The 27,173-nt window shown below is 39.2% G+C and overlaps 2 protein-coding genes across 13 annotated transcripts in view; one reads left to right on the top strand and one right to left on the bottom strand.

The window, feature by feature from the left end:
• Positions 1 to 26,605, top strand: part of TMA16 (translation machinery associated 16 homolog) — an 84,782-nt gene extending 58,177 nt beyond the window's left edge. The window contains exons 7-8 of one of the 2 annotated variants that reach the window (XM_045464019.1): positions 2,744 to 2,854; positions 24,770 to 26,605. In XM_045464019.1, coding sequence (XP_045319975.1) covers positions 2,744 to 2,813 — 70 coding nt within the window. In that variant the 3' untranslated portion in view covers positions 2,814 to 2,854; positions 24,770 to 26,605. Of the gene's footprint in view, positions 1 to 2,743; positions 2,855 to 15,337; positions 15,723 to 24,769 lie in introns of those variants that run through there. The other variant, XM_045464027.1, reaches the window with a different exon arrangement.
• The window catches only part of MARCHF1 (membrane associated ring-CH-type finger 1), an 874,367-nt gene that overhangs the window by 21,085 nt on the left and 826,109 nt on the right, over positions 1 to 27,173 (bottom strand). The window lies entirely within an intron of this gene.

Here is a 27,173-nt window from a genome sequence, read left to right as displayed (position 1 = left end):
CAATTCAAAATGTTATGTTAAAACTTCCCAAAGAAATACTATTTTGGGTGACAGTTTTTATAAAACGTTGAAGAGACTCAAACATCCCAAATAAAAAAGCATTAATGTGGGTGTGTGGATTATAATGATGTCTTTCTTGAGGAATGGAGAACATGAAAGCCAGCCTGATAGGAAACATCCAGAAACCCGCCCCAGGGCTGCCATTCTTTCTTAGTGATTGCACAACCCAAGAAGTTACCTGAGAACGGATAAGTGAAAGAAATAGCTCATTCTCCTCCAAAAATAATTAACTTGAATTTTATACACAATTAATCTTAATATTTACTTTTCAAAAACAAATTTTTTTTGAGCCAACTGCTCTATAGTACTTTAGAGAAGAGTTCATATTACTTTACAGTATTTACAGTAGTGCTCAGAAACAGCCCAGTTGAGTAGAAACGTAGAGATGTTATATCAGGGCAAATCTAACTTATAACAAAAATCTAAGCATCACTGAAATACCATTTTAAAGCTCTAGGAAAAGGTGCACTTATTTACGCAATAGTAAGAAAAAAATTGTATCAATATGCTTATCACATTAGCTTATGATGTGAGTAATAAGTTACTAAGAATCATGCTGATGCAGAGAAAGGTGTCAATTACCTGATAAGAAATGGTCGAAATGCAAAGACACTAGTAGAATCAGAGGCTAAGAGAACACAGAAGATGTTGGAAAGAGCCAGGCCGGGGGTGGGGGGGGGCGGGAAACAGGGAGAATTAGGGGCCGCATGGGGGGCAGGTGGTGAGGAGCATAAAGTGACAGTCAGGCCAAACAGGCAAGAAGCCACATGCTCAGAGATGCTTTGGAATGAAGTGAATGAGAACACAGACTCTGGGGTCAGGCCAACCTGGACTAGAGTCCCAGGCAGGAAGTCTCAACTCTCTGATGTTGACTCTGATGTTGGGCAAGTAACCCATCTCCTCAAGCTCCAGTTACCTCACTGGTAAAATTGGGATGATCTACTATGTCTTATATAGGATATTTGTTAGAATTATACACGGGAACATCCATAATAGTTAGCATTTAATTAACCCTCAAGTAAACCAGGGGTCCTTAACTGGCTTGTAAAACCAAGTTCCATATGGTTCTTAGGCCCATCGTGGGTTCACAAATATTAATTTTTGAATTCCTTGAAATGTAATAAACTCAGTTCTCCTTAGTCCCCACCACTCTCTGGTTTACACCCTGCTTACTTTACTCATTTATATTACCTGCTTGGTCCAACAGAATTTGTGATCCTTGAGGTTTTAGCCTCAATAAACAGGGTTTTTCAGAGATAGAAACCATGGGGTGAAAAACATACAATACTTTCTGAAAAGACCTGTGGATCTTAGGTGTGACTCAAGGGGTCTCAAGGACCACTAGGTACTAAAAGATGCTCAGAAGGATCAATCTGGAAGACCCAAGTTATTGTACTGATGCGCTGGAAGGCGTTTATGGAAACTGCTATGTGAGAATATCAATAATACAGGTATAAATAGTCTAAACATTTGTGGTCAGTAGATACAAAGTTACAAAAATATATGGGGGCACCTGGGTGGCTCAGCTGGTTAAGAGTCCGACCGACTCTTGGTTTCTATCTCATGGTTTCTGGGACTGAGCCCTGTATGGGGCTCTGTACTGACAGCACAGGAGCCTGCTTGGGAATCTCTCTCTCCCTCTCTATGCCCCTCCTCCACTCACTCTCTCTCTCTCTCTTTCTCAAAATAAATAAATAAGAACTTAAAAAATTGTAAAAGCCTATTAGCTATCTTAAATTCAGTCAAACTTACCAGGATTAAAATTCTCTCTTTTTGTAAAATGTGTGTATATTACATACTAAATATATATACATAAATATGAATTTGATGCTTAGTAAACATGTTTTCTTAGAAACGCTCTCCCGAGCTCCCATTGTTTCCATTCAAGAAATTCATAAGCAATGAGATTTCCTTAGATTTGAGCAAGGTGTTTTTAAGTATAAGAAAAAAAAAAAAAATTAGTACAATCATCCACTAGAGGGTGCAATGATGTCACAAATGAAGATGAGAGGGAAAAAAGAAAGAACTGGACAGCTAGGTCTGTCTAGAGGGGAGATGTGCTAGGAGGTACTCTGGCAGATCCGCATCAGAATTGACATGGTAATAGTTAAAATGGTAAATTCTGAGGCTCTGTCCCAGATCTGTATGAGGATCTAGAAATCTGCATTCTCAATAAACATTCCCGACTGATTTTTATGTATGCTGAAATTTGAGGATTACTTTTCTGAGGAAATAAAAATTTAGGGAAATATTTTAGGGAGAAAGTGCAATTTCTAATATTTTTCCACAAGAGTGAAAATATTTCTACCTCCCTACCAACCCCCTCAACCCACCCCCCCCCCCGCCAAAAAAAAATTTCACCCTAATCTGGGCTGATTAGTATTGTCATGTAAGAACACAAATTACTTAGAGACTTAAGAGATGCACTTAAATAAAATTTATTTTAACATATTCAACCAATACTTGGTTGTCTGTCTTTTCTTGAGTTCATGGTGAAAAATACCATATCATACATTCTGGAAGAGAGATCAGTGTATTACCACTTCAGGCATGCTGAGCTGTCAGAAAATCTACGGTGCTGTGTCCGTGGGGATATTTCATTATGGGATGTGACTTCATAAAGAAAACAGAGAGAATAACTGGATCACATTCCATAAAATGGCATATTCCTTCTTCTCTACAGATTTAAGACCTTGCGTAGGACTCCTGGAATTGCCACTGCCCTCTGTGATGTTCTTCCCCAGAAGAAATAAACATGCCTCAGAAATATACATTCCTCATGTTTATTTCATTTGTAAGTATCTCCTTTCCTCCATGTGCATGTGGGTCTTCATAGGCCATTGCTTGCTGGCTCTTTGTACCTAAAATGATCATAGCCTTGCAGTTTAGAAGAAAGTACCTATGTACTAAACGGAATCATAGAGACTGGGAATATTAGAAGACCCAATTTTAAAAGACCCAAATTTAACCCCTCCCTTTCTACATGGAAAAATGGAGGCCCAGAGAGCTGAACTGATTTGCCCAGAGCGATACAGTAGGTTATATGTAGATTTTTTAAAACTCTATTGAGTAGTAGATTTTTTCATTTAGGAGCTAATTACTGAAGCATCACAATGTGTCAGATATTTTCTAGGTGTAAGAGAACACAACCTAAATTCCTGCTTTCTTAGAGTTTACATTAGCATCATAATTGTGGAGCTTTGTGTATTAGAACAGGGAACTGTATTTGCCCATCAGACTTTGATTTCATAAATGCTTCTTTCTCTCAACTGTCTTGTGGTACGTATGTGTGAATGTATATAGTTATCTTTCCAAAATATTCCTTCGGGTGGCAGCAAAGAAAAAAGCGAGTTTTCTCTGTGGCGTCTCTATTGTACAAAGTGTCAATTCTACTGACAGCTCATTGTCAATACTTATTTTTAGGAGTCAAAAAAAAAATTCTTCATCCTATTTCTAGCCTGCTTTAATAGTAGTGTCACATCTGAACACTGTATATAATGTTTTTATCATTGTAGCTGGTGTTTTTACTCTCATATAAAAATTTGAAATAAATTTGAAAAATAAATATCTCTTCTACTCCAGCTTAAATGGCAGCCAATGACCTTTACTCTAACTATTGGTTCACGTTTTAGATATAATAACACAAAGATAACCAAATAAAAATCAGTTTTAGCAGCGTTTTGACATCCAGCATAATTAGCTGACTCAATATATTACTTTTAAGCTTGTTTTGCATTTTAGAGACTGAGCCTTTGCTAAGAGTGTTGTCCTAAAACTGAAGCCTTTTCATTAAAGAGCCAAGTTCCTTGGGATTTCTAGGGGTATATTAATTTTGTAAATTGTATGTAAAACATTACATTTACTTTTTCTGGGGAGAGGTCCATATCCTTTCATTGAATTCTCAGAGAAGTCTGAGACACTTTGCAGATTGAGGGCCTTTGCTTTAAGCTGCCTTTTTCTTTAATTGATTTAATAGTAACATATCGGCTTCTTACAAAATAAGGAAGCACTGGACCAGGGAAGGGTGGGAGGTACATATAATCTCTACAGGCTGGAAATGAAACTTATGGTTCGGGGACGTGACATGTTTGGAAAACAACCACAACTGGCCAGTTTCCTCATTTGCGGTACTCAGAATGAATTCCAAATCTCAAATGCTGATTCTCAGCCTACTGGTAGCTCCTTCTTGTTTGCAGGGGAATGTTCAACTGCATTCCTGCATTTTGCAGTATAGGAAAGGCAACCGTGTCCGTCCTACCACACTCAACTCTTGTGTTCTTCCATTTAAGAAGTTGCTTTGAACCAAGGAAAGTTTCTGGGTGGCCAAAAATTTTATGTCCTTTTAGAGGACACCGAAAACAACTTGTTCTGGACCTGTTGCTGAGAAGTCTGTTTCAAGCAATGTATCCCTCATATCTGGTTGCTCTTTGTGTGGAATTTGTTGAGACACAAGTGATACTTGTTCACATTCTAGAATAGATTCCACTTTTCTTCCTAGCTTTTAAGACTCAGAAGTGAATATGAGAGGAATTCTTATTTAAAAGTTCTTATTTAATAGTTTATCTCCTCTCCCCCCGCCCCATCTCTTTGGAAAACTAATAAAAATGGGTTGGCCTGCTTCCTTCTCCATGTCCTTAATTCCCAGTCATTAAAATTCTGATAAGACATCATTTTTCGGCAGATTCAGTTGTCCATTTCTCTAGTGCTACTGAATCCCTGCAAAGGGACAGGAATATGGTAAGCCAATGGTAAGCCAATCTAATATTATTCTAATAATTTGTTCTTATAAAAACCAAGAGGTGAAGTTCAGTTATCCACATTGAAAATGGAGTAGGAATGTTTAATATTCCCATTTAAACATCCCCTTTCTATTAAAGATCATAAAATGCTTTCAATGCTTGAGCTGAGCATGATAAGAAGGAGAAAGAGGATAAGGTGAATTATGTGAAAATTTACACAGTTCTGCGGGATGCAGATTTGCTTGAGGAAACTGCAAAGACTCAGAGCATGAGCAAGAGGTTAAAAGGCAAGAGGTGAGGTGAGGTGGGACCGGATGGTGAAGAGCCTTGAGTATCAACCCAAAGGCAGGGAAAATGGGGCCTGAGATTGACAGACATTCATGTGTGGGGAAAAGTAGATGTCCTTCCCAGATTTCCTTCTCAGAATTTGTTCAAAATAAATTTCTGTATGATTAGTTGGAGTGAAAATCAAGACCACAAGGAACACAGATGTGGGCTGATCTCTTTGAGTGAGACAGTGGAGAAAGTTTGTCTATCCTGAGGAAAGGAGAAGATGGAGGGATTGAGAGTGTTGTGGGGTAGCTGACAGAAGGCAGAAGCCCCTGGGCTTCATGGTGGGATTGCTCTCCTGCTACTGAGCTCACCAAATGGTGAGGTAAGTGAATTTGGGGACAAAATCCACAAAGTGATTCATCTTGGAGATCAGATTTATATGAACAGAAGTGGGACAGTCTATATGGACAGAGTATGTAGAAACAGAAAGTAGGCTGCAGGCACTTCCAGAAAGCAGGTACAAGATGTGGATGGTCCCAGGCCATGGATTTGAGGTGTGGGCCAAGTTTAAGCAATCTCCAAGGACTAAGATAGAAAGGCTTTTAGAGTTTAGGGATACCAGGGTTTTTAAAAGGTCATTCTTATAGCTGTATGGAAGATAAAGTGGAGACAGAGAGTGATTAACTACTAGTTTCTGCTACTAGTTTTTCCCTCCAGGAGAGGGAAAGAAGTGATGTCTTGACAGTGGGTCTTATTAAATATAACTTCTACTTTCGAGAACATTGATACCCTCATGCATAAATTCTCAACTTCCTGTCTTTAGACTAAATCCTCATTTATAACTGCATCACACCCTTCCTACTTCCTCTCTTCTTATCTAAGAGGACAAAGCATCCCTCTGCAGTCTAAATTAGTCACTTTCCATGACCCTTGACAATAGGTCTCATCTACAAGCCACTCTAGCAGGGGAGAACTTGGAGAATGGGTCTAACAGAGGACTACTTCGGGACACATGGTTCAAGAGACTGCAGAGTCTGAGTCACCTCACAAAGACCATCCATCCTGAACTTAAAAGACTCTGTCTGCACTTGTGCTCTGGCCTATCATTCTTTCTATCACTGGAGTCCAGGAGGACAGGATTTTGTCTCCATGCAGTGATCCCCCCATTGGCTACCAAAAAGGAGTGCCGCTTTCTGGGCCACAGTACTTTTCTCCTATCTGCATAGCAGGTACAGACACTCCCTTTTACAGTGTTCCAGAACATTTGCACGTATAGGGAGGGGCTAGAACCTTAAGTACAATGCTGAGTAAGAGTTCTATTTTTAAATAAAAGGGAGACATTATGCTAACACACTTCAGTAAAAACAGTTTTTAAAAGGTAACGATATATCATGAATGTCATTGTATTTCATTTTTAATGGCTGCGTATATGCTATCGAATAGCAACTGAAGTCTCTATTAGCATCTCACTAAAAGAAATTTTGGTTATTTTGGTTATTTTTTGCCTATCCCAAAGTCATACAGATTTTCTCGTATGTCTTCTCCTGGAAGTATTATTGTTTTAGGTTTTACATTTGTTTGTTCACTGTTATAGCTAATACTGTGCCAAGAATTCATGTAGCAAAATATTGTGCACACCCATGATTACTTCATTAATGTAAATCTTTAGAAATAAAACTTAATGGAGACATCGTATTACATATTTAAGACTTCTGGTATGTGTCAAATTTGCTCTCTGGGAAAATTATTCCACTCTGAGCATGTTTGAAATGCCAATTTAGCAGGATAAAATTGATACTAGATTGTTGTTGAAATGTGAATAGTATAGATTGCTGTGTGTGTGTGTGTGTACTGACCTTTTGCTTTTCCCCATATTTTTTTCCTCTTGGTTGCTTATTTTTGTTTTTTTTTTTTAATATTTAAGAACCTTATACATTTATCTCCAGTTAAACAAAACAACAACAACAACAACAACAACAACAGTCTCTGGTTCTCTGCTCCACCAAAAGCCATTTACTTACTGCTTCACAGGCAACATTTTAGAATGCATATTCTACCTTTCTCTGAATGTCAACCCTTTCTTACTTTCTGTAGATTCTTCAACCCTCTGAAATCCAGCTGTCACAAATGTGGCCCCCTTGAAATGGTTCCTGCTAAAAATTACTGATGACCTCCTAATTTTACGTTTACTCAAAGTCTTGTCTGTAGCACTCGACACTGCACTGCTTGACTCCTCCAATTTCTTTTAAGCCTTAGGTTTCAAGAGTGTCACTCTTCACTGGTCTCTTTCCCCTTTCTGGCTGGTGCTGTTGAGCATGTCTGCTGGTTTCTCTTTTCCACTTGGCCCTACATCTGGGTCCCAGGGCTCCATCTTCCTCCACATTCTCATCATACCTCACTTCTCACTGATTCATCTGAGTCTGGGGCTTCCACGACCACAGATATCCTGATGACTTCCACCCACATTTCCCTCCGAGTCCAGATTCAACCTCTCTCAGACTCACCTCCTTTACTTCGCCGGCTCACAAGCATCTCAAACTCGTGTGTTCTGACTGTACTTCTTATATTATTTCCCCAGATTTGTTCATCTGCATGTATATTCTTCCTTAGTTAATAATTAAAACCTTCACCTAATCAGTGGAGGCAGAAAGCTGAGAACCATCACGGGTTATTTCCTACACCTCATTTCTCATCTTCGGCTCTGGCAGTCGTTCAGTAACTAAACCCTATTAAGTTCCTTCCTCTCTGTCCCCTCAGCTACTGCTTTAATTAAGTCCATATTGTTTTCTAGCTTGCATGTTGTGCCTGGCTCAACTACATGGGCAATTCATTCTCCACACATTGCTGCAAAGCAATCTTTCAAAAGTCCGAATATATCAATTCATTATTTAATACCCTTACTGTCCTTCCCATGTCCTTCTTTAGCGAAGCATTGGATATAATCTGGCACTTGCTTCTGTTTAACTTCATCTATTATCTGTCTTAACAATAATATTAATAGCCTTATATTATTAATTTTCAAAACCTCTCAATGATGGGCATCCTATCATTACTTCCATTGTAGATGAGGATGGGAGTTTGAGAAACTTGCCTATGGTCATCCTTCTTTCTGGCAAAGCCAGCTATTTTCAATTTGTGAACTACTCATCCTGTGTGAATTTAAATGCACTGTTTTCTCGCATAGAATGTCTTCAAATGTTTACGTCTCATTGGGAGACATCTAGTTACCACTCATAACCAATTTCAACTCCCTCTCTACCTGGGAAGCATTTTCTAACTTTGCAGGCAGATGCGATCACTCCCTACTTTGACCTATAGAGACAGTGTAGAATAGTGCTTAAAACCTGACTTAGGCATAACATTGATTTAAGACTGAATCCCAGCTCCACTGGGTAAAAACAGACACCTTAGACAGTTTATTTAACTTCTCTAAGCCTGAGTTTTTTCCCTTGTGACATTATGATGAGAACACCTATTTCATGTTTCTTGGGGGAGTTAAATGAGGCTGGGTACACAACAAAGCATGCAGCACAGTGCCTAACACCAGTAAGCAACCAGGAAATGCTGGCTGATTATTATGGTCATTAACACAATGAATCTTAGAGTATAATTACTGTAAATGATATACACCTTTACCAAATTTACTTAATGGCAGCACAAGAGGAAAATTTCCCTAGGACCTCAGTGATCTGATAATCTATGTATTTGCTAAAATATTTACATTTGTATAGAATATTTATATTTGTATAAATTACTTAATTTACCACACTTCCTTCTTTGTTTTGGATGCTAATCCATTTGGAAGCAAATTATTCTTCCTGTCTAACTAGCACACAGGACCCGTGGTATGCATCTTCCTTATGTTTGTCTTAGGATTTTATTTCACTCGCTTCTTTTTCCTACAACCTCCTTAACCATTGGCTTCACTTTTTGGCATGTATTTCTGTAAGTAGGCTCAAATCCTTTGTGCATTGTGATGGAGTGCTAATAATTTTTGAAGGATATAACAGGAGAGGGCTGAGCTAAGTAACCTAAAAGGCTTTGTAGACTGACTGACGTTTGAATGCCTGACCTGTCAAATCACAATAATGGAAAGAAAATAATGCCAGTTCCTCAATAGTGGATATGATAATTTGTACTATTTTATATGGATAAAATTCTTTAGCTTGTTGAAATAAGAATGGCAGCTGAAAGGTGCCAAAGTAGGTTTTATCTAATAAACGTGCAACGTGAAAATGCTCTGAGCCATTAAGACCCACATAGAAACTTCATTTAAAGCCACACACTTGTGTTCTCAAACCTTTGGGAATCATGAAATGAAACATGGCTACCTTTTATGCAATCAACTTTTGAACAAAAATGTAAGGGGCAGGAAGTCTTATAAATATTTGAAAGACTAACTAGAAAGCCAGACCAACAGTACTGGATGAGTCACTAAGAATTACTTCTGATCACTATGTAAGTTAAATGTAGCCTGTGAGTTGTATTGCCAAGAGTAGGTTAAAAATAAAGTCTTCAAATTTTCGAGCCTCAGAAAGAATCTTAACCTAACCCAATTTTTTTGTTAATAGTGAACTAGGAAAAGGGGTAAAATGATTCCTACTATCCTTTCACTGGGATTTTAAAAAAAATGTTTATTCATTTTGAGAGACAGAGAACGAGCGGGGAGTGGGGGGCAGGTAGGGGGGAGCAGGCAGAGAGAGAGGGAGACACTGAATTCAAAGCAGGTTCCAGGCTCTGAGCTGTCAGCACAGAGCTGGATGCAGGGCTGTGACTCACAAACCATGAGATTCTGACCTGAGCCAAAGTCGGATGCGTAACCAAATGAGCCACCCAGGCACCCCAATTGGGATTTTCTTTTAAACCAACCACTCAAACAGCCCAGATATCTGAGGGAACACTTTCCGCCTGATGTCAGTCTCTGAGTTCCAGCATGATGCTAACCCAGGTTGTCAGAGAATAGTGGAGTCATATCAATAACATGGAAGAACTCTCAAAACTGGTCTTTGTCTCTTAAAAAAGGAGAAAATATACAACAGGTGGGTGATAGTAATTCCAGAAAGTACTTCGTCTTTTAAGTGATTTAATTTCACAAACCATGAAAAAGCTGTTGATTGCAATCAATTTACATAGAAATTAGTCAAAATATGTCAACATTGTTACTAGAGCTTCAAAAATGTAACTGCTTGTAGGAAACAGCCTCACATCTCCTGGAAATGGGGAGATAGGACATAAATGCTACAGAATTATTTTAACTTCAATGCTTTAATACACACATTATCCCTCAAGTCAAATTATTCTACTGTAATGACACGATATCTTATAAAAAAAAAAGTAATAGCTTTGTGCATACAGGGGATGTTTGACCCTGTGTATTCTAAGAGATGATTGTGATTTAAGGTTTGCAACATGGAAATGGTTTTCTAGAGGGGAGAAAACATGAAGTGGGTTGCCTTGACAACATGGGTTAGTTGCATCAAGAAATCCATGGCAATGCAGGACCTTCTGGTATTTCAAGATTGCAAACTATCTACGAAATTATGTTAAAAGAAAACTAATCTCACGGTAAGGCAGTGTTACCTGACCTATGAAATACTAGTTCTCACTTTTTATCATGAACCTTGTTAGGAAACAGATGAAACATCCAAGTGGACAAGACATTCAGTCAGGAAAGCAGGCAAGAAAGCAGCAAGTGCAAGGTTTTATTTAAGAGTCTGCTCCCCTCCCCACTAGATCCCACCGCATGCTAACAGGAGCCCAGGAATTCCTGCATATTCTCTGAAAGTCCATTCTACTAAGAGGAATGTATCTTGCCCTGATTCCTTAGCAGTCTCCCACAAAGCCTCTCTAGGAGGAGTATCACCTATCATATTGCATGTTCTTAAGTAATGAACATAATAAGGATTAACAACAAAGCCACTTATTAGTTGAATAGAAAACAAAACCTGTTAACATGTATGCCCTTAGTCCAATTGTCTTGGCAGGACTGAGGAGAGATTTATCTGTAAATCATCAAGCCTCCAAGACAAAGCCTGTTTCAAAAACCTATTGAACAAGCTTGTTTCCTTCCCCCAGCAAGCACCGCTTTGTGGCACTGTTCTAAGTACACAATTTTGATACTCTGCTTCTAAAAAAAATCACCATAAAGCAATTTTGAATGGGGAGTTTGGATTTTCCTTTCATAAATGATTTTTTCTAAGGTAAGCAGAACTATGCTTTTCGTTGGCTTAACGTGCAGTAGGATTTCATTTTCAGCACAGTCTCGTGCTGTGATTCATGTGATAGTGTTAGAGATGGACTGAGCGAAAGAGACATACTGCGTGGCTGGGCTGACCTTCCCTTTTGTGCTGCCTAGCTTTAAAGATCATGGAAGGGAAGCGGGACCTGAGAGACACATATTAGGAGCAGAGGAACTGCCTCTGTAATAACAAAGTTGAGAAGCACTAGCCCAAGCACCCACGAAAGCTCGGAGAGTATAAATGGGTAGACAGAGACAGCTCCAAACAATGCAAGGCCAAGGTAACCTAGGGAAGTACAGCACTGAATATGAAGGCTAAGAACAAAGAAAGGCTTTGTTCCAAGTTGCATTTATTTTTTTCTCCAGGCTAAGAGGCAGCCTAATAGATAAACCCATCACCTGCATTAAAGGCCTGTGTTACTCATGAGGCTCTATATCTCTTGGAGGCAAAGCCCAACACTCCAAACCTATGAATAATTAAAAGGATGGCAAAGGATGAATGGACACTTTGCTTTTTATGAGCATGTTTAGAAGTGACAACACTACAGGCATAGCATCAACAATGGCTCAGTGACTAGATATCAGCTAGAAAAATGGGCACATTATTTGGGAAGTGTGCCAAAGAAGTAGTCATGGACAGCTTCTGATTTAATCCTAAACATCAGGCTTTCTCAATCAAGATAAGAATGTCAGGGCACCTGGGTGGCTGAGTTGGTTAAACCTCTGACCCTTGATTTCGGCTCAGGTCATAATCTCACGTCGTGAGATGGAGCCCTGAGTCCGGCTCTGTGCTGACATCGCAGAGCCTGCTTGGGATCCGCTCTCTCACCTTCTGCCCCTCTCCCACTCACAAACTTTCTCAAAATAAATAAACATTAAAAAAGATAAGAATATCAAGAATTCAAGCAAATACCAAGCTATTACTTGCCTTCTTAGCCAAGTCCTTTAACCTTATCAATTGATACACTATCCATGCAAACACTCATTGGACCACAGGAAAACAGGAATTTATCCAAGAAGACAGAACTCATCTTTCTCCAGTGACTTCAGTTCTCATAATAAGTGACCCATTTGATCTTTGGTTTACTTATTGTGACCACACATAAGTCAGTCTCACATGGGAGCTATTTGGGTGACATATGTGAGTCTATCTTGTGGTCACATTGAAGAAAATCCCTCTGTTTTAGAGAAGAAAACTAGACATATCTAAATAAAACCTATAGTTGGTGAAAAGCAACAAGGATGACACAGAAGGAAATCTTCCATTCTGGTCCTTATTTTACACAAATGTGTAATTTTGAGTAAGACGGTTAATAATCTTTGGGTCTCGTGTTTTTTTTTCCTTGTAAAATAAAATGTTAGGGGCACCTGGATTGTTTAGTTGGTTGAGCGTCTGACTTCGTCTCGGGTCATGATCTCACAGTTTGTGAGTTCAAGCCCCACATCAGGCTCACTGCTGTCAGTGCAGAGCCCGCTTCAGATCCTCTGTCCCCCTCTCTCTGCCCCTCTTCCCACTCACACTCTCTCTCAAAAAAATAAATAAATTTTTTTTTCAACGTTTATTTATTTTTGGGACAGAGAGAGACAGAGCATGAACGGGGGAGGGGCAGAGAGAGAGGGAGACACAGAATCGGAAACAGGCTCCAGGCTCTGAGCCATCAGCCCAGAGCCCGACGCGGGGCTCGAACTCACGGACCGCGAGATCGTGACCTGGCTGAAGTCGGACGCTTAACCGACTGCGCCACCCAGGCGCCCCTCAAAAAAATAAATAAACATAAAAAAGAATGTTAGGTCTGCTGGTTTCCAATCTTATGTAGAGGCCAAAGGTTTTTCAGTTTCAGAAGCTATCAGAGGTCAAAGGGGAATGAAAAATAGGAAGGATTCTGGGTCCCCCTCTTTTTACTTTTCTCACTGGTCTAATCAGAGTATTTTGGCTTTTACCTCTTTTGCTATTTACTCTTTTATTTAACATTTTAAACTAAACTTTTAATTTTGGAATAACTAGAAATTTATGGTTTCCCCTAATGTTCACATCTTAAAATACCATGATAACATTTGTCAAAGAAACCAACATTAGCTTCATAAATTTTAACTGAACTCTAGACTTTATTAGGATTTCACCAATTTTCTCACTTTTTCCTTTTAAATTTTTGTTAGATACTGTTCCCTGATGAAAGTTCCAAGGCCATCTTTCAGAGTTTGGCAACTATGGGAGAGATATAAAGGACAATCTCGTACCTGAGGCTTTCTTTCTGACACTATCAGAATGATTTAAAATTCTGAGTTAGGACTATTTTCTCCTTATTTAAGTCAATGCTACAGAAAGCATGGTTCTGCATTGGCATCACCCGGGAGCTTGTTAGGAATGCAAAATCTGAAGCTCCACCTGAGGTCCACTGAATCATCAAAACTTGATTCATATTTTGATAATTATTTCCATAAATTTATAGGAAAAGCTCATTTTAAAGGCTGCATAGAATTTCATGTTATAAGTCTCCTGCTCTACCCTTCTGCACCCTTCTTTACCATCATCTAGAAGCAATCACTTAAAATATGGGAGGTGATGCTTCTGATATTTACCTCTAGCATTTAATATAAATTACTTCTGCTACTGATACTACACATCATATTTTGATCCATTATTTTTTTTTATTTAAAGAATTTTTTTTAACATTTATTCATTTTTGAGAGACAGAGACAGAGTGTGAGTGAGGAGGGGCAGAGAGAGAGGGAGACACAGAATCTGCAGCAGGCTCCAGGTTATGAGCTGTCAACACAGAGCCTGACCCGGGGCTTAAACTCACAGACTGCAAGACAATGACCTGAGCCAAAGTCAGACACTTAACTGAGCCACCCAGGTGCCGCTTGATCTGTTATTATTGTTGTTGATGATTTAATGCTAACCAGAATCTTCCTCACTCACATCCAGACTCCCAGGGTAACTGAATGGCTATTTTGGTTAAATCAGTATAAGAAATTATATTATAACTATATAAAAGAGTATTCATTAAGAAGTCAAGTATTACTCTAGAGGACTGTTTTTTTCAGTGTCATCTGAGGGCCCTTTTAAGGGAGCAGGTGTCAAAACTATTTGCTAATTCTTAAAGATCTGTGAATGGTAAGATGTTCCAGGAGGTACGTGATGTATCACAACAGACTGAACGCGGGAGCACAGATGAGATGTCAGTTGTTTTCTGTTAGGCCAGACATGAAAGAGATCTGCAAAATGAAAACCAACTGAACTCTTCTCATTGAATAGTTTTTGTTTTGGAAAATACAATTTTTCACAGAAATAGACTTAACATGTAAATGTTTCCGGTTAATTTAAAATGACTTAGTAAGTATATGTGCGACCATTTCTCAGTTTCAGTTTCTAATACGGTAAACATTGATGGATATAACCCTCATAAACTAAAGCTCTTTGCTGTCTTCAATAATCTGCAAGAGTGTAAAAGAAGTATTGAGGCCAGAAAGCCTGAGAATTGCTTCTCTAGAGAAATAATTCACCTTATCAATAAAGTTCTATTGCTTTTTAAAGAGAATTCCTTTTTATTTGCTAAGGATGTGCCTACCTTATTTTTTATATCCTTCATTGCATCTATCCAAAGCCCTTTAATTTTATTTCTTAAGCAAATCAGATATCCTATCAAACTGATTTTTTTCCAGGGACCCCTAACCTTGAGGCTTCTGTTTTATTCTACATTCTAAGCTGGTCACTGTCATGGTCTCTTTCTCTATTTTTTCTTTTTTCTTTTTTCCCCTTCTACTCTCCTCTTCTGCATCCTTCCCTGTGGTGATTGCTTTCAAATGGCATAGAAATGGTTGGTGCACAACCTTTGTCCTGGAAGCTCCTTTGCTCCCCTGCTTTGTTGCTTCCTGTGCTTCTCCAATCCTAAGGTTTTTCCTGTATCCAGTTCCTTATTTTGCTCAAGCATTTCCTTGAAAAGTTCCCTAAGAGGGCATGGGATATAAGTTTTAGAATCCTTGCAGTGCCTGAACATCTTTATTCTATTCTTATGTTTTATAGGTGTACCTGCTGATTACTAAAGTTGTGGATGAATATTTCTTTAGAATATTCAAATTCTTACTGCATCGTCTCTTAAGCATGTGTTGTTGAGAAGACCACCATAATACTGATTACAATGGGATTCACCAGAAGCTCCTTGGAGGCTTCCAGAATTTACCATTTTTTATTTATACTTTGTATTCTGATTTTTTACAGTAGCATACCTTTAGCTAAGTCTTTGTTCATTTGTGCTGGATAATCATACCCTTCGTGTTGCAGAAGCAACCTTGCATTATTTCTTTGATAATTTTCTCTGCCTTCTTCTTTATTTTAAGCATAAGGGAATTTTCTTAATCCAATTCTAGCCTTCTTTCATTAAGCCTTTATAAAAACTGTTTTACTCCTTTTTTTTGCCCTTTTATTTTAGTTTCTGAAATACTTGCTCAACTTTCTTTTTCAAGCATTTCACTGAATGTTTTTTTTTTTTTTTAATTTTTTTTTCAATGTTTATTTTATTTTTGGGACAGAGAGAGACAGAGCATGAACGGGGGAGGGGCAGAGAGAGAGGGAGACACAGAATCGGAAACAGGCTCCAGGCTCTGAGCCATCAGCCCAGAGCCCGACGCGGGGCTCGAACTCCCGGACCGCGAGATCGTGACCTGGCTGAAGTCGGGCGCTTAACCGACTGCGCCACCCAGGCGCCCCTCACTGAATGTTTTTTATTAGCTACTTGACTTCTAAGGGATTTCCAAAAATCTACTCTTTCATTTTTTCTAAATTGATGGGAGCTTGAAACATAAATATGCAACTTAACCAATTGAGATTTCTTTGTCAAGTTCTGATGCCAATGCTAGAGCAGCTTCCTGAAGAATACTGAAAAACTCATCCTTTCCCTCCCCACTGGAAGTGTTTATTTATTTATTTTTAAAAATTTTTTTTAACGTTTTATTTATTTTTGAGACAGGGAGAGACAGAGCATGAACAGAGGAGGGTCAGAGAGAGGGAGACACAGAATCTGAAACAGGCTCCAGGCTCTGAGCTGTCAGCACAGAGCCCGGCGCGGGGCTCGAACTCACGGACCGTGAGATCATGACCCGAGCCAAAGTCGGCTGCTTAACTGACTGAGCCACCCAGGCGCCCCATGGAAGTGTTTAAATATCACGTGGGTTGTATGTTACAAGTTTCAAGCCCTGACACCCTCCAATTTCCACAAAAATCTAAATGCTTTATGAAGGAGGTAAATGATGACCAATGAAGAGCAGGCCTTCTTAATTTGTCATGACTTTGGATGGGGTGTCTCTGAACTAAACTCAGTGGGTAAACTTGGAGCTTAATTTCTGCTACTTCCTCAAAGGGACTCGATCACTGTCTGATTCAGAAATTTGGATGAAGAGATACTCAATGGGAAGACAGAAGATACGGGCCCTGAGAAAAGGTGAAGGGATTATTTTTCTTACAGAATAATCCCTATGCTTGGTGCCTTTTGACTTGAATCAGCCCATTAAAGGTGTTAGGAAATACCTTCGTGATGATCAGGCCTTGGATCACAGGCCTTCCTCAAGAGCTGTGTGGCTGAGGTGGAAAGACCGAGGATCATGTCAGCCAGCCCCTCTTAGTTGGGGCACCTTAAGGAAGAGATACTTATTTAGGCTGTGGGATCATCTTCCCCAGGTGAGGCACCCAGTTGCACAGGGAATTGTGGTCTAAGGAAAATGGTGGGGGGAGCAGTTTAAGGTTGTTCAGGGCCAGAAGGCTTAGGTGCATCAGGTGCATGGCACTGGAACTCCAGGACTCACAGGACAAGTGTCCACAGCAGCTGTGGGTCAGGGGGCCTTTCCCTCTGTCACTGAAGTGACACGGTTTGGTGCTCTTGGTGACAGTAGTTGCTGTTTTTTACTGCTGTTTCTTCCACTTGGCACCATGATTCTTGAACTAAAGCATTACCATTGGCTCATCAAGATTGAGGGTTGAAGTCATGTACCCAGTCTGTGTACTTGGTCTTTTAGAACACGTTTTCCAATACTCTAAACTGTTCCAGGGCAGGCTGTGTGGACCCCAAAAGCAACTTTGGCTTTGCTGACATGAGATCCCTATGTCCTATCCCTATGAATGCCATAGTTCAATCAGCGGGGTCACTCCTGACTCATACTGCAGTGTCTCAGTTTCCTCAGTTTCCTCTGACCACATTTAGAGTTATGAATTCTAAATAAAATTGCATTTAAAAAGGAGAGTTCTACTGCTTTAAACAGCTTCAGAAACGAGTTGTAATTGCAAAAAATAATTTTAACATGAAAATTTTGGAACCACAAAAAATACTCAAAAGTTGAAATTAAAGTCATTTAGGGGCACCTGGGTGGCTCAGTTGGTTAAGCATCAGACTCGGCTCAAGTCATGATCTCGTGGTTCATGAGTTCAAGCCCTGCACAGGGCTTTGTGCTCAGAGCCTGGAGTCTGCTTCGGATTCTGTCCCTCCCCCACTCACACTCTGTCTCTCTCTCTCTCTCTCTCTCAAAAATAAATAAACATAAAAAAAATAAATACATTCATTTAAAATTTACATATACTAATAGTTAACATTTACTCTCATCATATTCCAGATACACTGCTAAGTGCTTTATGTGTATTATCTCATTCAGACCTCCTACCAACCATATGAGGGGGTACATGTTTTTATTATCTTCATTAAGCACATGAAGAAATACAGGCATGGAGAAATTAAGTAACTTGCTACAATGACCACTATCAAGGACCCAAATCCTGACGGGCTGACTCTAGGGCTCAAGTTCTTGATCGTCACATTAGTCAGATGGAGTTAATAAAACTAACTGAATTATGGATTACTTTATATAAGAAGTCTTTAAAAGAAACATTTCAATGAACCTATAAAAATGATTAATTACCATATCAGGTGTTCATATACAAATAACTCTTGTTACACTTAGTACAACCCTTTAGAAGGTAAACGCAAAATAAATTTTGTTCAAATATGCCAGGCGAGAATAATCGTTTTAACATTTTGTATGAACTCCTGAAAAGGTTTTAGTATGTTGATATTTTTCCTGTCTCAATTCTGCTTACTTTATTAATTTGCTCAGCAAATTCCCTTTAGAATTTGCAAGCTTAAACTATCCAACTCTTGGATGACTATATATTCAGAACTGCTGGACTACAAATTAATCAAGTATGCACCTTGAAAGTAATCCAATGTTCAATGAGTAGTTCTTTAAAAACGTGCATGCTACTCTCTTGTTGGCCTTAAAGTGAATTCAATCCTAAATATTGATTTCGTAAGACTGGAAAAGTGAACTTGTCACAGTGTTGATAATGGAGAGCTGGGGAAGATATCACTTAGTAGGAAATTACTGTTTACAAAGTACTTTTACTTACATCATTTTATTTCTCAGGATAATCCCGAAAAGTTGGCAAATAAGATATTATTGCCGTCCTTCCATCTTCCATTTTTCTGACACAATGCATTTCAGGTCATGAGACTCAACTAAAGGCACAAAGCAATTTCATTAAGGGTTTGACTCCAGCTGTTCTGTACACCCCATCTAGGTTCTTTCCACTGTGCCATGTTATACCCCACTGGGCAATACTTGCAGAGACACATGGGCATTTCTGTCCAGCAGAGATCATCAACTCTTGGTCTGCAGGCTGATTCTGGCCTTCAGATGTGTTTTGCTTTGCCTGAATAGTTTTTTAAGTTTGAATTAGTTACGGTTATTTTTTTTAAATTGGAAGAGATAAGTTAAATCTAGAATTTTAAGATTCTCCTGACAAAGTAGTTGATTTGACAACAGTCAACTAGAGATGAGTAGCTACTACTCTGTTTAGAGTAGGCACATCTATTCCGTAATGCCATTGTCACCACTTCTCCTTATCATATTCCCTGGACTGCATTATTTGCCATTTATCATCATAAAATCAGACTGCTTCATTCATTTATATAACCTGTTTCCTGATATAAAGTAAATTATCTGTGGGACTGAGCAGCATTCCACAGACATTGTTGGTAAGTTTTCTCAGCCCATGTGGACAGGATTGTCTTTGTGCATCTTCTTAGCTCTGGTTCCTGACAGTCATTTGGCAATCTTTTCATCTTAATTTTCTTTATTAAATTGTTTCCCTGATGGACAGAGAGACAGTTGTGAAATTAAGGATTTTTTCACCTAGAAATCCCCATAAATTTTCTTTCAGTTATAATTTAGTAGTTGGAATTATATTAACCCTATCTAGAGTTACTAAAATTGTTTCCCAAACCCTTTTTAGGTCTATTTCAAAATATTATAACTAACTCATTTTCAAACTCCCTGCCTTCATTCCTACCCGACAAGAATGTATGTCCTCTAAGATCAGAAAATTTTTCTTGTTCATCACTATAATCTTATGACTGGTAATCTTATAGTAGGTACTCAGTAAATACATGGTGACTGAGTGAATGAAATGGGAGTAGTGAATCATAATGGACATTACTGGAAGCTCTCAGTGTGGTCCTTCAGATACAGTTGGCTCTGGGGGTGGTCTTATATAGGAGGAGTCCAATGGGAGTTTATCAGTGCTTAAGATACAAGTAATTTCCTAGATACTGAAAAGATCCAGCTCAAAAATTTGTTAGTTTTCTTCATTGACAAAAATACTCCATTGAAATATCAACTTTCATATTAAGCTAACTCTGTATTTACAGAAACTCTAAGTTTCAAGAAAATATAATTATCTTTCATAGACTCACTAAACTAATTTGCTTAGACCTTCAATCTACTCTGGTTTTCTTTACTGTGCCAGGGAGAAGATGGCTTTCATCCCAGCCTGCCTCTTTTCTTAGGGTCAGAAATCTTCTATGTATGTCTCAGGGCTGCAGAACAGCTTGCTGTCCAGAACTACTTTAATTTACTTTAGCCTTGAAACACCTGCTTACAACTCATGAGAAAAAATGAAGTGTGGCCTGGACCCTTATATCTAGCTAGCTTCTACTCACCTCTCAGGATGCCTCCTCATCCTCAATTGGCCTCAAACTCTCCTTTCCTCTCTTTGCTCCTTTCCTCCTTATTCTCGTCTCCCTTTCTTCTCTCCTGTCTTCCTGTAGACATGCTTTTAATGGTTTTCTTTTGTTTGTTTGTTTTAACGTGTATTTATTTTGAGAGAAAGAGAGGGAGAGACAGAGATCATGAGTTGGGAAGGGGCTGAGAAAGAGGGTGAGAGAAAATCCCAAGCAGGCTCCGCATTGTCAGCACAGAGGCCTATGTGGAGCTCCATCCCACAAGCAGTTCACGACCTGAGCTGATACCAGGAGTCAGACTCTTAACCGACTGAGCCACCCAGGTGCCCCATAATGGTTGTCTTTTCTTCAATATACAGTGTATCTTATTTTTCTCACCATGATTTGCTTCAAAGGGTAATAAGAAAGATTAAGAAAGCACATATGTTACTTCTTTTAGGACCTGGACCTTGGACTTCTTTGTTACTCAGCACCCTGTCCTATGGAACTGTTAAGAGTAGGCAGTTAGTTGCAACTGTTAGGCTTTAAAGGGACTGGAGGCCGGCAAAGGGGTAGTCATGGCCAGCTATGGGGCAAGTTAGAGATCTGCCCGGGCAGCATTCCAAAAACAAAGCCTCAAGAAGCCAGATCAAGCCAGACAGGCTCAAGACAAAGAAGGCCCTCTAACCAAGTACCAAGTAAGGGAGAAAAGGCACGAAACCCTGCCCCCAAGATATCCCTTCCCCAAGTAATATATTTTCCACACCCTAGTTAACATCTGTTAAAAGACAGAGACCCTAACCTCGAGAGCAGCTATCCTTGAGCTCGCCCACTCTCACATTTCAAGAGTGTACTCTCCCTTTAATAAACTTCCCTACTTGCACCACTCAACTGTTGTTTCTCATCTCTCCTTGGATTCTTTATGGTGATGAGACCAAGAAGAGCCTCTGGTGATATCATGGGATGGACTGGTGGAGGCATCAGGGCCCAGAGTCTCCCCGGTCCACCAAGGAACACAACCTAAGCTACTGTGGATGTGAAGAATTCTCTCTATACCAGTTTTTCCTTTCCTTCTGAACATTTAAAATTCACTTGAATATAAAATTTCTTTGTTTTCATTTCCTTTTAAATAAGTGGATTCCTCACTTTGCTTTTTATGAAATCACAGAATTTTAAGTTGGAAGGAAATTAAAAGATCATCTCATTCAGTCCTTGTTTTACAGATGGAGAAACTGAGGCACAGCTGAGAATGATTAAGCTTCAGAACCAGAATTAAAATCTGACATCCTGACTCTTAACCCAGCACAGTGTTTTTTTGTTTTGTTTTGTTTCGTTTTTTTTTTTTTTTTTTTTACTGTTTGAATTGTTTCTTCTTTTTAACTTAGCTACTTTCCTTATATGTCAGTGAAAAGAGAATTTAAAAATATTTATCATTCTTGGTGTTTTGGATTCTCTGTGTTAGGGTTCTCTCTCTCTTTTTCTTCCCATCCTGTTTCCATGTGGAAGGGCTTCTGTTAGAATAACATAGCTCGTCTCTATCTGTCCATCACTCACTTCTCTACCAGAGGAAATGGGGGAAAAAAACTGGATATGGACTTCTGCCTCCTGTTCTGCTTTCCCCACCTTTTATAACATTCCATGCTATACATTTCACAGGGGCAGGTTCTGCTACACCTGTGGCTGAGTGGGTAAATTCACCTAATTTGGGGCAAAACGTTCATATGAAAGATAATAGCACTGGTATGGTGAGGCAGTGGGTGGTATGTCTCTGTGGGAAACAAAAGGAGAGCAGCTACTTGATGGTAGAGAAAAATAGAAAATTGGATGGGAGCTGGTTTGTGAGAGATTAGGTCTCTCTGGAGTGAAATCTTTCAGACATCTGTATTATTAAAATGTTGATAATAGCATACAAGCATTTGATGCACAGACAATAGGGTTAGACACTATCATTCCAGAGAGATGTCAAAGTCTTCCTCATTTCTCTCTTTCAATGCAATAGAAAAGCAATTTGATTTGGTCTACAATATTTGCTTTTGAAAAAAAACATGTTGATTTCCTCGGGCCTTAATTTTAAAAATTCACTCAAAAATTTACAAAGAAATTTTTCTTAGATTTTATGCCAAGATTTGAGAAACTGGATAAATGAATTAAGAAATAATTCCAGCTGAGAGAGAAAAGTCTTTAGCTGGAGGAAAATTTAAATATGAAAGTAATTTGAAACTCAGTTGTTATAGCATCTTAAGAAAAATGAAAGTGAAACACAAATATAACTTCTTTCTCATTAAAAAAACCTCAATCATAAGATGATGCTTTGGGGAAATCTTTATTTGTAAATCTGTGTGTGTGTATGTGTGTGTGTGTGTGTGTGTGTGTGCGCACATAGATGTACATATGCTTCTGCACATTCTAATTTGATGCTTTTATGCTTTCCATATGGATCACTGTAATATTGATTCCCTCATTTCAACCATAGTTTATGTTTCAAATATCAAAAAACAAAGTATATAAAAGAAGTTCTATTTTGTGGGCCCTCTGTCCTGGTCAAAATAAAACTGTATTTTCACAAAGATGGAACTGTATCCTGTTAAAGACTTCAAGAGCAAATCTAATCAGGTTAAGTATTTCTTTTCATATCTAGAATAGTAACACAAGATGACATTCTTAGCAAGGAAGTGAGGTTATGTTCTTCAAGCAATAATTTTCAAAGAAAGAAACAGAACTGAAGTCATATATAGTTGTATCTACTAATAAGGAAGTACGGAAGAGAAATGTTCCAGCCAACGATGATTATTCAAGAATTGTTTAAGTCTCCTTTGTGACAACCTCTTGTCAAATCCTGTTTCTATATCCAAATTCTCTTTCCCCAGTGTCCTGGATATCCAATTGCTAAGTAATATCTTCTTGATTTGCCTATGTTATGTGAAGCTTGGGCAACAAGAGGAAAGTCATTTTTTTACGTATTTATAGTTACTGTTAAAAAAGAAATCCTTTTATATGGACAGTCCCGCAAATAAACACCAAACATATGATGGCTTGCTCTCTTTGAATTACCTTCACCATTCCCTCTGGAGTTACAGAAAGTTCTTGATTCCCCCACACCACCATCCCATTGACTACCATGCTTTTCAAATTTATTACAAAATATTGTAAGTAATTCATCTTTTTCCATCCTTCCTGCAGTGGGCTGTATGCTCTTGGACAGCAGGTTTTTTTTCTCTATTTGGTTCCCTATTGAACACAACTACCATGGTAGACAGTACAGTGAGTTGAGTGAATAAGTGAACTGGGCATGACTGGAGCTTTCTCAGAGCAATCATTCAGAACACAGTCTGATACTGGTTGGAGTTCACATCTGCCTAGAGGGAGGACTGTTTATGGATGGAAGCTTCGCAAACGAATACGTTCTTCTGCTGCCCACAGAAGAATATTTCTATTTTGAACAAACTATTCTGTGATGCTGACCCCAGCTGCCTAGTCTTCTTGTTCTTGAAATTTTAAAGACGAATTCAATTGTCGGAATTCTCTCAAAAGACAAAAGGATGAGGCCCTATAATAAATCCCAAGTATCTATTAGAAAAAAGCATGAGACACTTATATTTTCCATCTTATTTGACATAAGACATGTTGGCATTGCTATCTACTCATATTTAATATTATTTTAATTAAAATGTCAGTTGTAGTTCTGAGGGGCGCCTGAGTGGCTCAGTCAGTTAAGCGTCTGACTTTGGCGCGTTTTGTGAGTTCGAGCCCCGCCCCCGCGTCGGGCTCTGTGCTGACAGCTCAGAGCCTGAAGCCTGCTTTGGTTCTGTGTCTCCCTCTCTCTCTGCCCCTCCCTTGCTCACACTGTGTCTCTGTCTCTCTCAAAAATAAACAAACATTAAAAAATTAAGAAATATATATATATATATATATCAATTATAGTTCTGAGGGCATTGTAGAGGCTGCTTTTAGGCAACAATCTTGAGCAACAGAAACTTAAGCAAGGGAAAAGGACCCACAGTGACCGCCGAGGTGACGCAAACAGGCTCATTAAGCAACCCACCTTGAAACAGTCATAGACTCTAACTGACCAGTTACAACCAGGCACAGTTCCTGAGACTTCCAGAAAAGAGAGAATTCCGTGTCTCCATACTCCCTTACTCAGCCCTGTAACTGTGGCTCCTCCCCACTCCCTCAATGCAGACAGTCTCTCCTTTGCTGTCCTGCCCACTGCTCCTTCGTACTGATTCAATAAACTCCTATGTCTTGTTCTGCCTCAGGTGAATCCCCTCCCCCCGCCCCACCATGCCACCGCCCCCATTCAGTCCAGACGCCCCACAGACATGAACCTGTTAAGGCAATAAAACAAACATAAAAAAACTAAAGCAAAATGAAACGATTTTAGTAGAAAAGATAATGCTCCAACTGAGTTGAAATGCTTCTCTTTTAATCATCTTTTTGTTATTTTGTGGTTTACCTGTCCCTTCCCTTCCCAGGGCTATCAGCTAAGGAGCCTGTTGGGGTCCTCCTTCTCACCAAAAGAAGCCGTGAGAAGTAAGGGGATCTGTTGGTGGCAGACAACACCACCACTGGATAGAGAAATTTGCTGTGAAGAGCTTACGTGGCTCATTTGGAAAGTGTTACGTTGAAAACAAAATAATTTTTTGAGTGTTCTAAATCACTGCACTTAGGGCTCCTATAATAATGGAACTGAAACACAGCAAGATGACAGGGCTAGTATGCATTGCAAATGATGAGTATGGATAATTTTTGCAAGTATAAAGAAAGTTTCATCTAGCCTCATACTAGGGCAGAGATTTTCATTGCCTCCAAGCCTATACATTTCTGAAGAAATGAAACAGCAAACCTACTCCCCAGAACTGGGCTCTGATTATAAGGAAACCTCCTGGAAACATCAAAACCTTATTTGATGGGGCGCCAAAGTGGTTCAGTCTGTTAAGCATCCGACTTTGGCTCAGGTCATGATCTCACAGTTCATGGGTTCAAGTCCCATATCGGGCTCTGTGCTGACAGCTCAGAGCCTGGAGCCTGCTTCTGATTCTGTCTCTGACTCTCTGCCCCTCCCTCATTCATGCTCTGTCTCTCTCTTTCTCAAATATAAATAAACATTAAAAAACATATTTTCTGAGGGCTTTTTTTTTATCATGTAATTCCAAGTAAAACTGAGAAGTAAGAAGGATGCCAAAGAGGGGTCCAAGAATCCTGGAATGATGCCAAAATGTTCATACCCACTAAAACTCTTGCCAGTGATCAAAAGAGAATCTTGCAGAAGTTCATCTAGAACTGGGCCTTTTATATACCTAATTTTATAACTCGTGATTATTGCTGTTGTTGTTTAAAGCAGAAGAGCAGTAGCTATGTAAAATTGTGAACAAGGGCTACTGAAGGAACGGAGACATTAACAGCAGATTCTGTGAGGAGGAAGAATGAAAACAACAAAACGGATAAAAGGTGAAGGGGAGCAGATTTTGCCACCTTAAAATATGCTTCTTTGACATAGTGATTATTTTAAACTGGTTATTTTTAAAACAAAGCAGACAGAAAAGCTCTAAAAATCCAGCAGAAGTTACCCTTTTGTAAGAAGCATTTACATTTATAAGGAAAATCTCCACTGGTAAGGATAGATCTCTTACTGTACTAGAAGAGCCAATTTCTAGAACTCTTACCAATGAAGAAGGCAACAACTTAAAGCTACTTAACAACCTTACCCTTGTTTACTATGTTTTCCCTGGTAACCTCCCATAACTGGTGTCCTCTTTATCCCAAACATCTCTTCTGTCTTTAGCTGACGATGGTATTTAAGGTGATGGCTTTGGTCATTTCAGTGTTACTTGGTTTTCCTGGGTCTCTCCCATGTAGACATATTATTAAACTTTTGTTTTTGTACCGTTAATCAGTCTTTTTTTGTTAAATTTTTGTTTATTTTTGAGAGAGTGCAAGCAGGAGGAGAGGGCAGAGGGAGAGAGAGAGAGAGAGAGAGAGAGAGAGAGAGAGAGAGAGAGAGAATCCAAATAGGCTCCATGCTATCAGTGCAGAACCCCATGTGGGGCTTGAACCCATGAGATCAAGACCTGAGTCAAAACCAAGAGTGGGATGCTTAACCGCCTGAGCCACCCAGGTGCCCCTGGTAATCAGTCTTATATTGATTTAATTATCAGACCAGCCAAAGGACCTAAAAAGGAAGAAGGGAAAACTTTTCTTCCCCTACAAAGGGTGTTCAAAACACAGCACGCTGGCAAGTGCAGAATAAAGATGTAAAAATTAATAAAAGAAATCTTGTTTAAAATGAAGACAGGAGGGGTGCCTGGGTGGCTCAGTCAGTTAAGCCTCTGACTTTGGCTCAGGTCAGGTAGGATCTCCCAGTTCCAGAGTTCAAGTCCCGCATCGGGCTCTGTGCTGACAGCTCAGAGCCTGGAGTCTGCTTCAGAATCTGTGTCTCCCTCTCTCTCTGCCCCTACCCCGCTCACACACACACACACACTCTCTCTCTCTCAAAAAAAAAATGAATAAAACTTAAAAAAAATTAAAACAAAAATAAAATGAAGTCAGAAGACCAGAAGGGGGTAGTTTACACACCCTACTACAGTCATCAACAGGAAGAAAGGAACCTTGAAAGTGATACCACTTTAGCTACACTTTGCTACCTCAGCAGGAGGAAAAAAGGTGTTTCTCTGCTCCCCCCCAGCTCAGCCAATGAAAGACAGCCACAAATCAGCTAATGAAAAGCCAGTATACTTTGAACTCCAAGTTTACTACAATGGACTCTTTTCTTTATAACCCCTCACAACTTCCCTTGTTGTTCTATAAAAGAGCATTCCTCTCCTTGTTCTCTGCACTTGCCTATAGTTTTGCTGTAGTTTGCTTGACCTAAACTGTAAT

Source organism: Leopardus geoffroyi, chromosome B1 (assembly GCF_018350155.1).
Source record: "Leopardus geoffroyi isolate Oge1 chromosome B1, O.geoffroyi_Oge1_pat1.0, whole genome shotgun sequence".
Lineage (NCBI taxonomy): Eukaryota > Metazoa > Chordata > Mammalia > Carnivora > Felidae > Leopardus > Leopardus geoffroyi.
The sequence above is the reverse complement of the archived record's forward strand: the minus strand, read 5'-3'. Positions and strand labels throughout refer to the sequence as shown.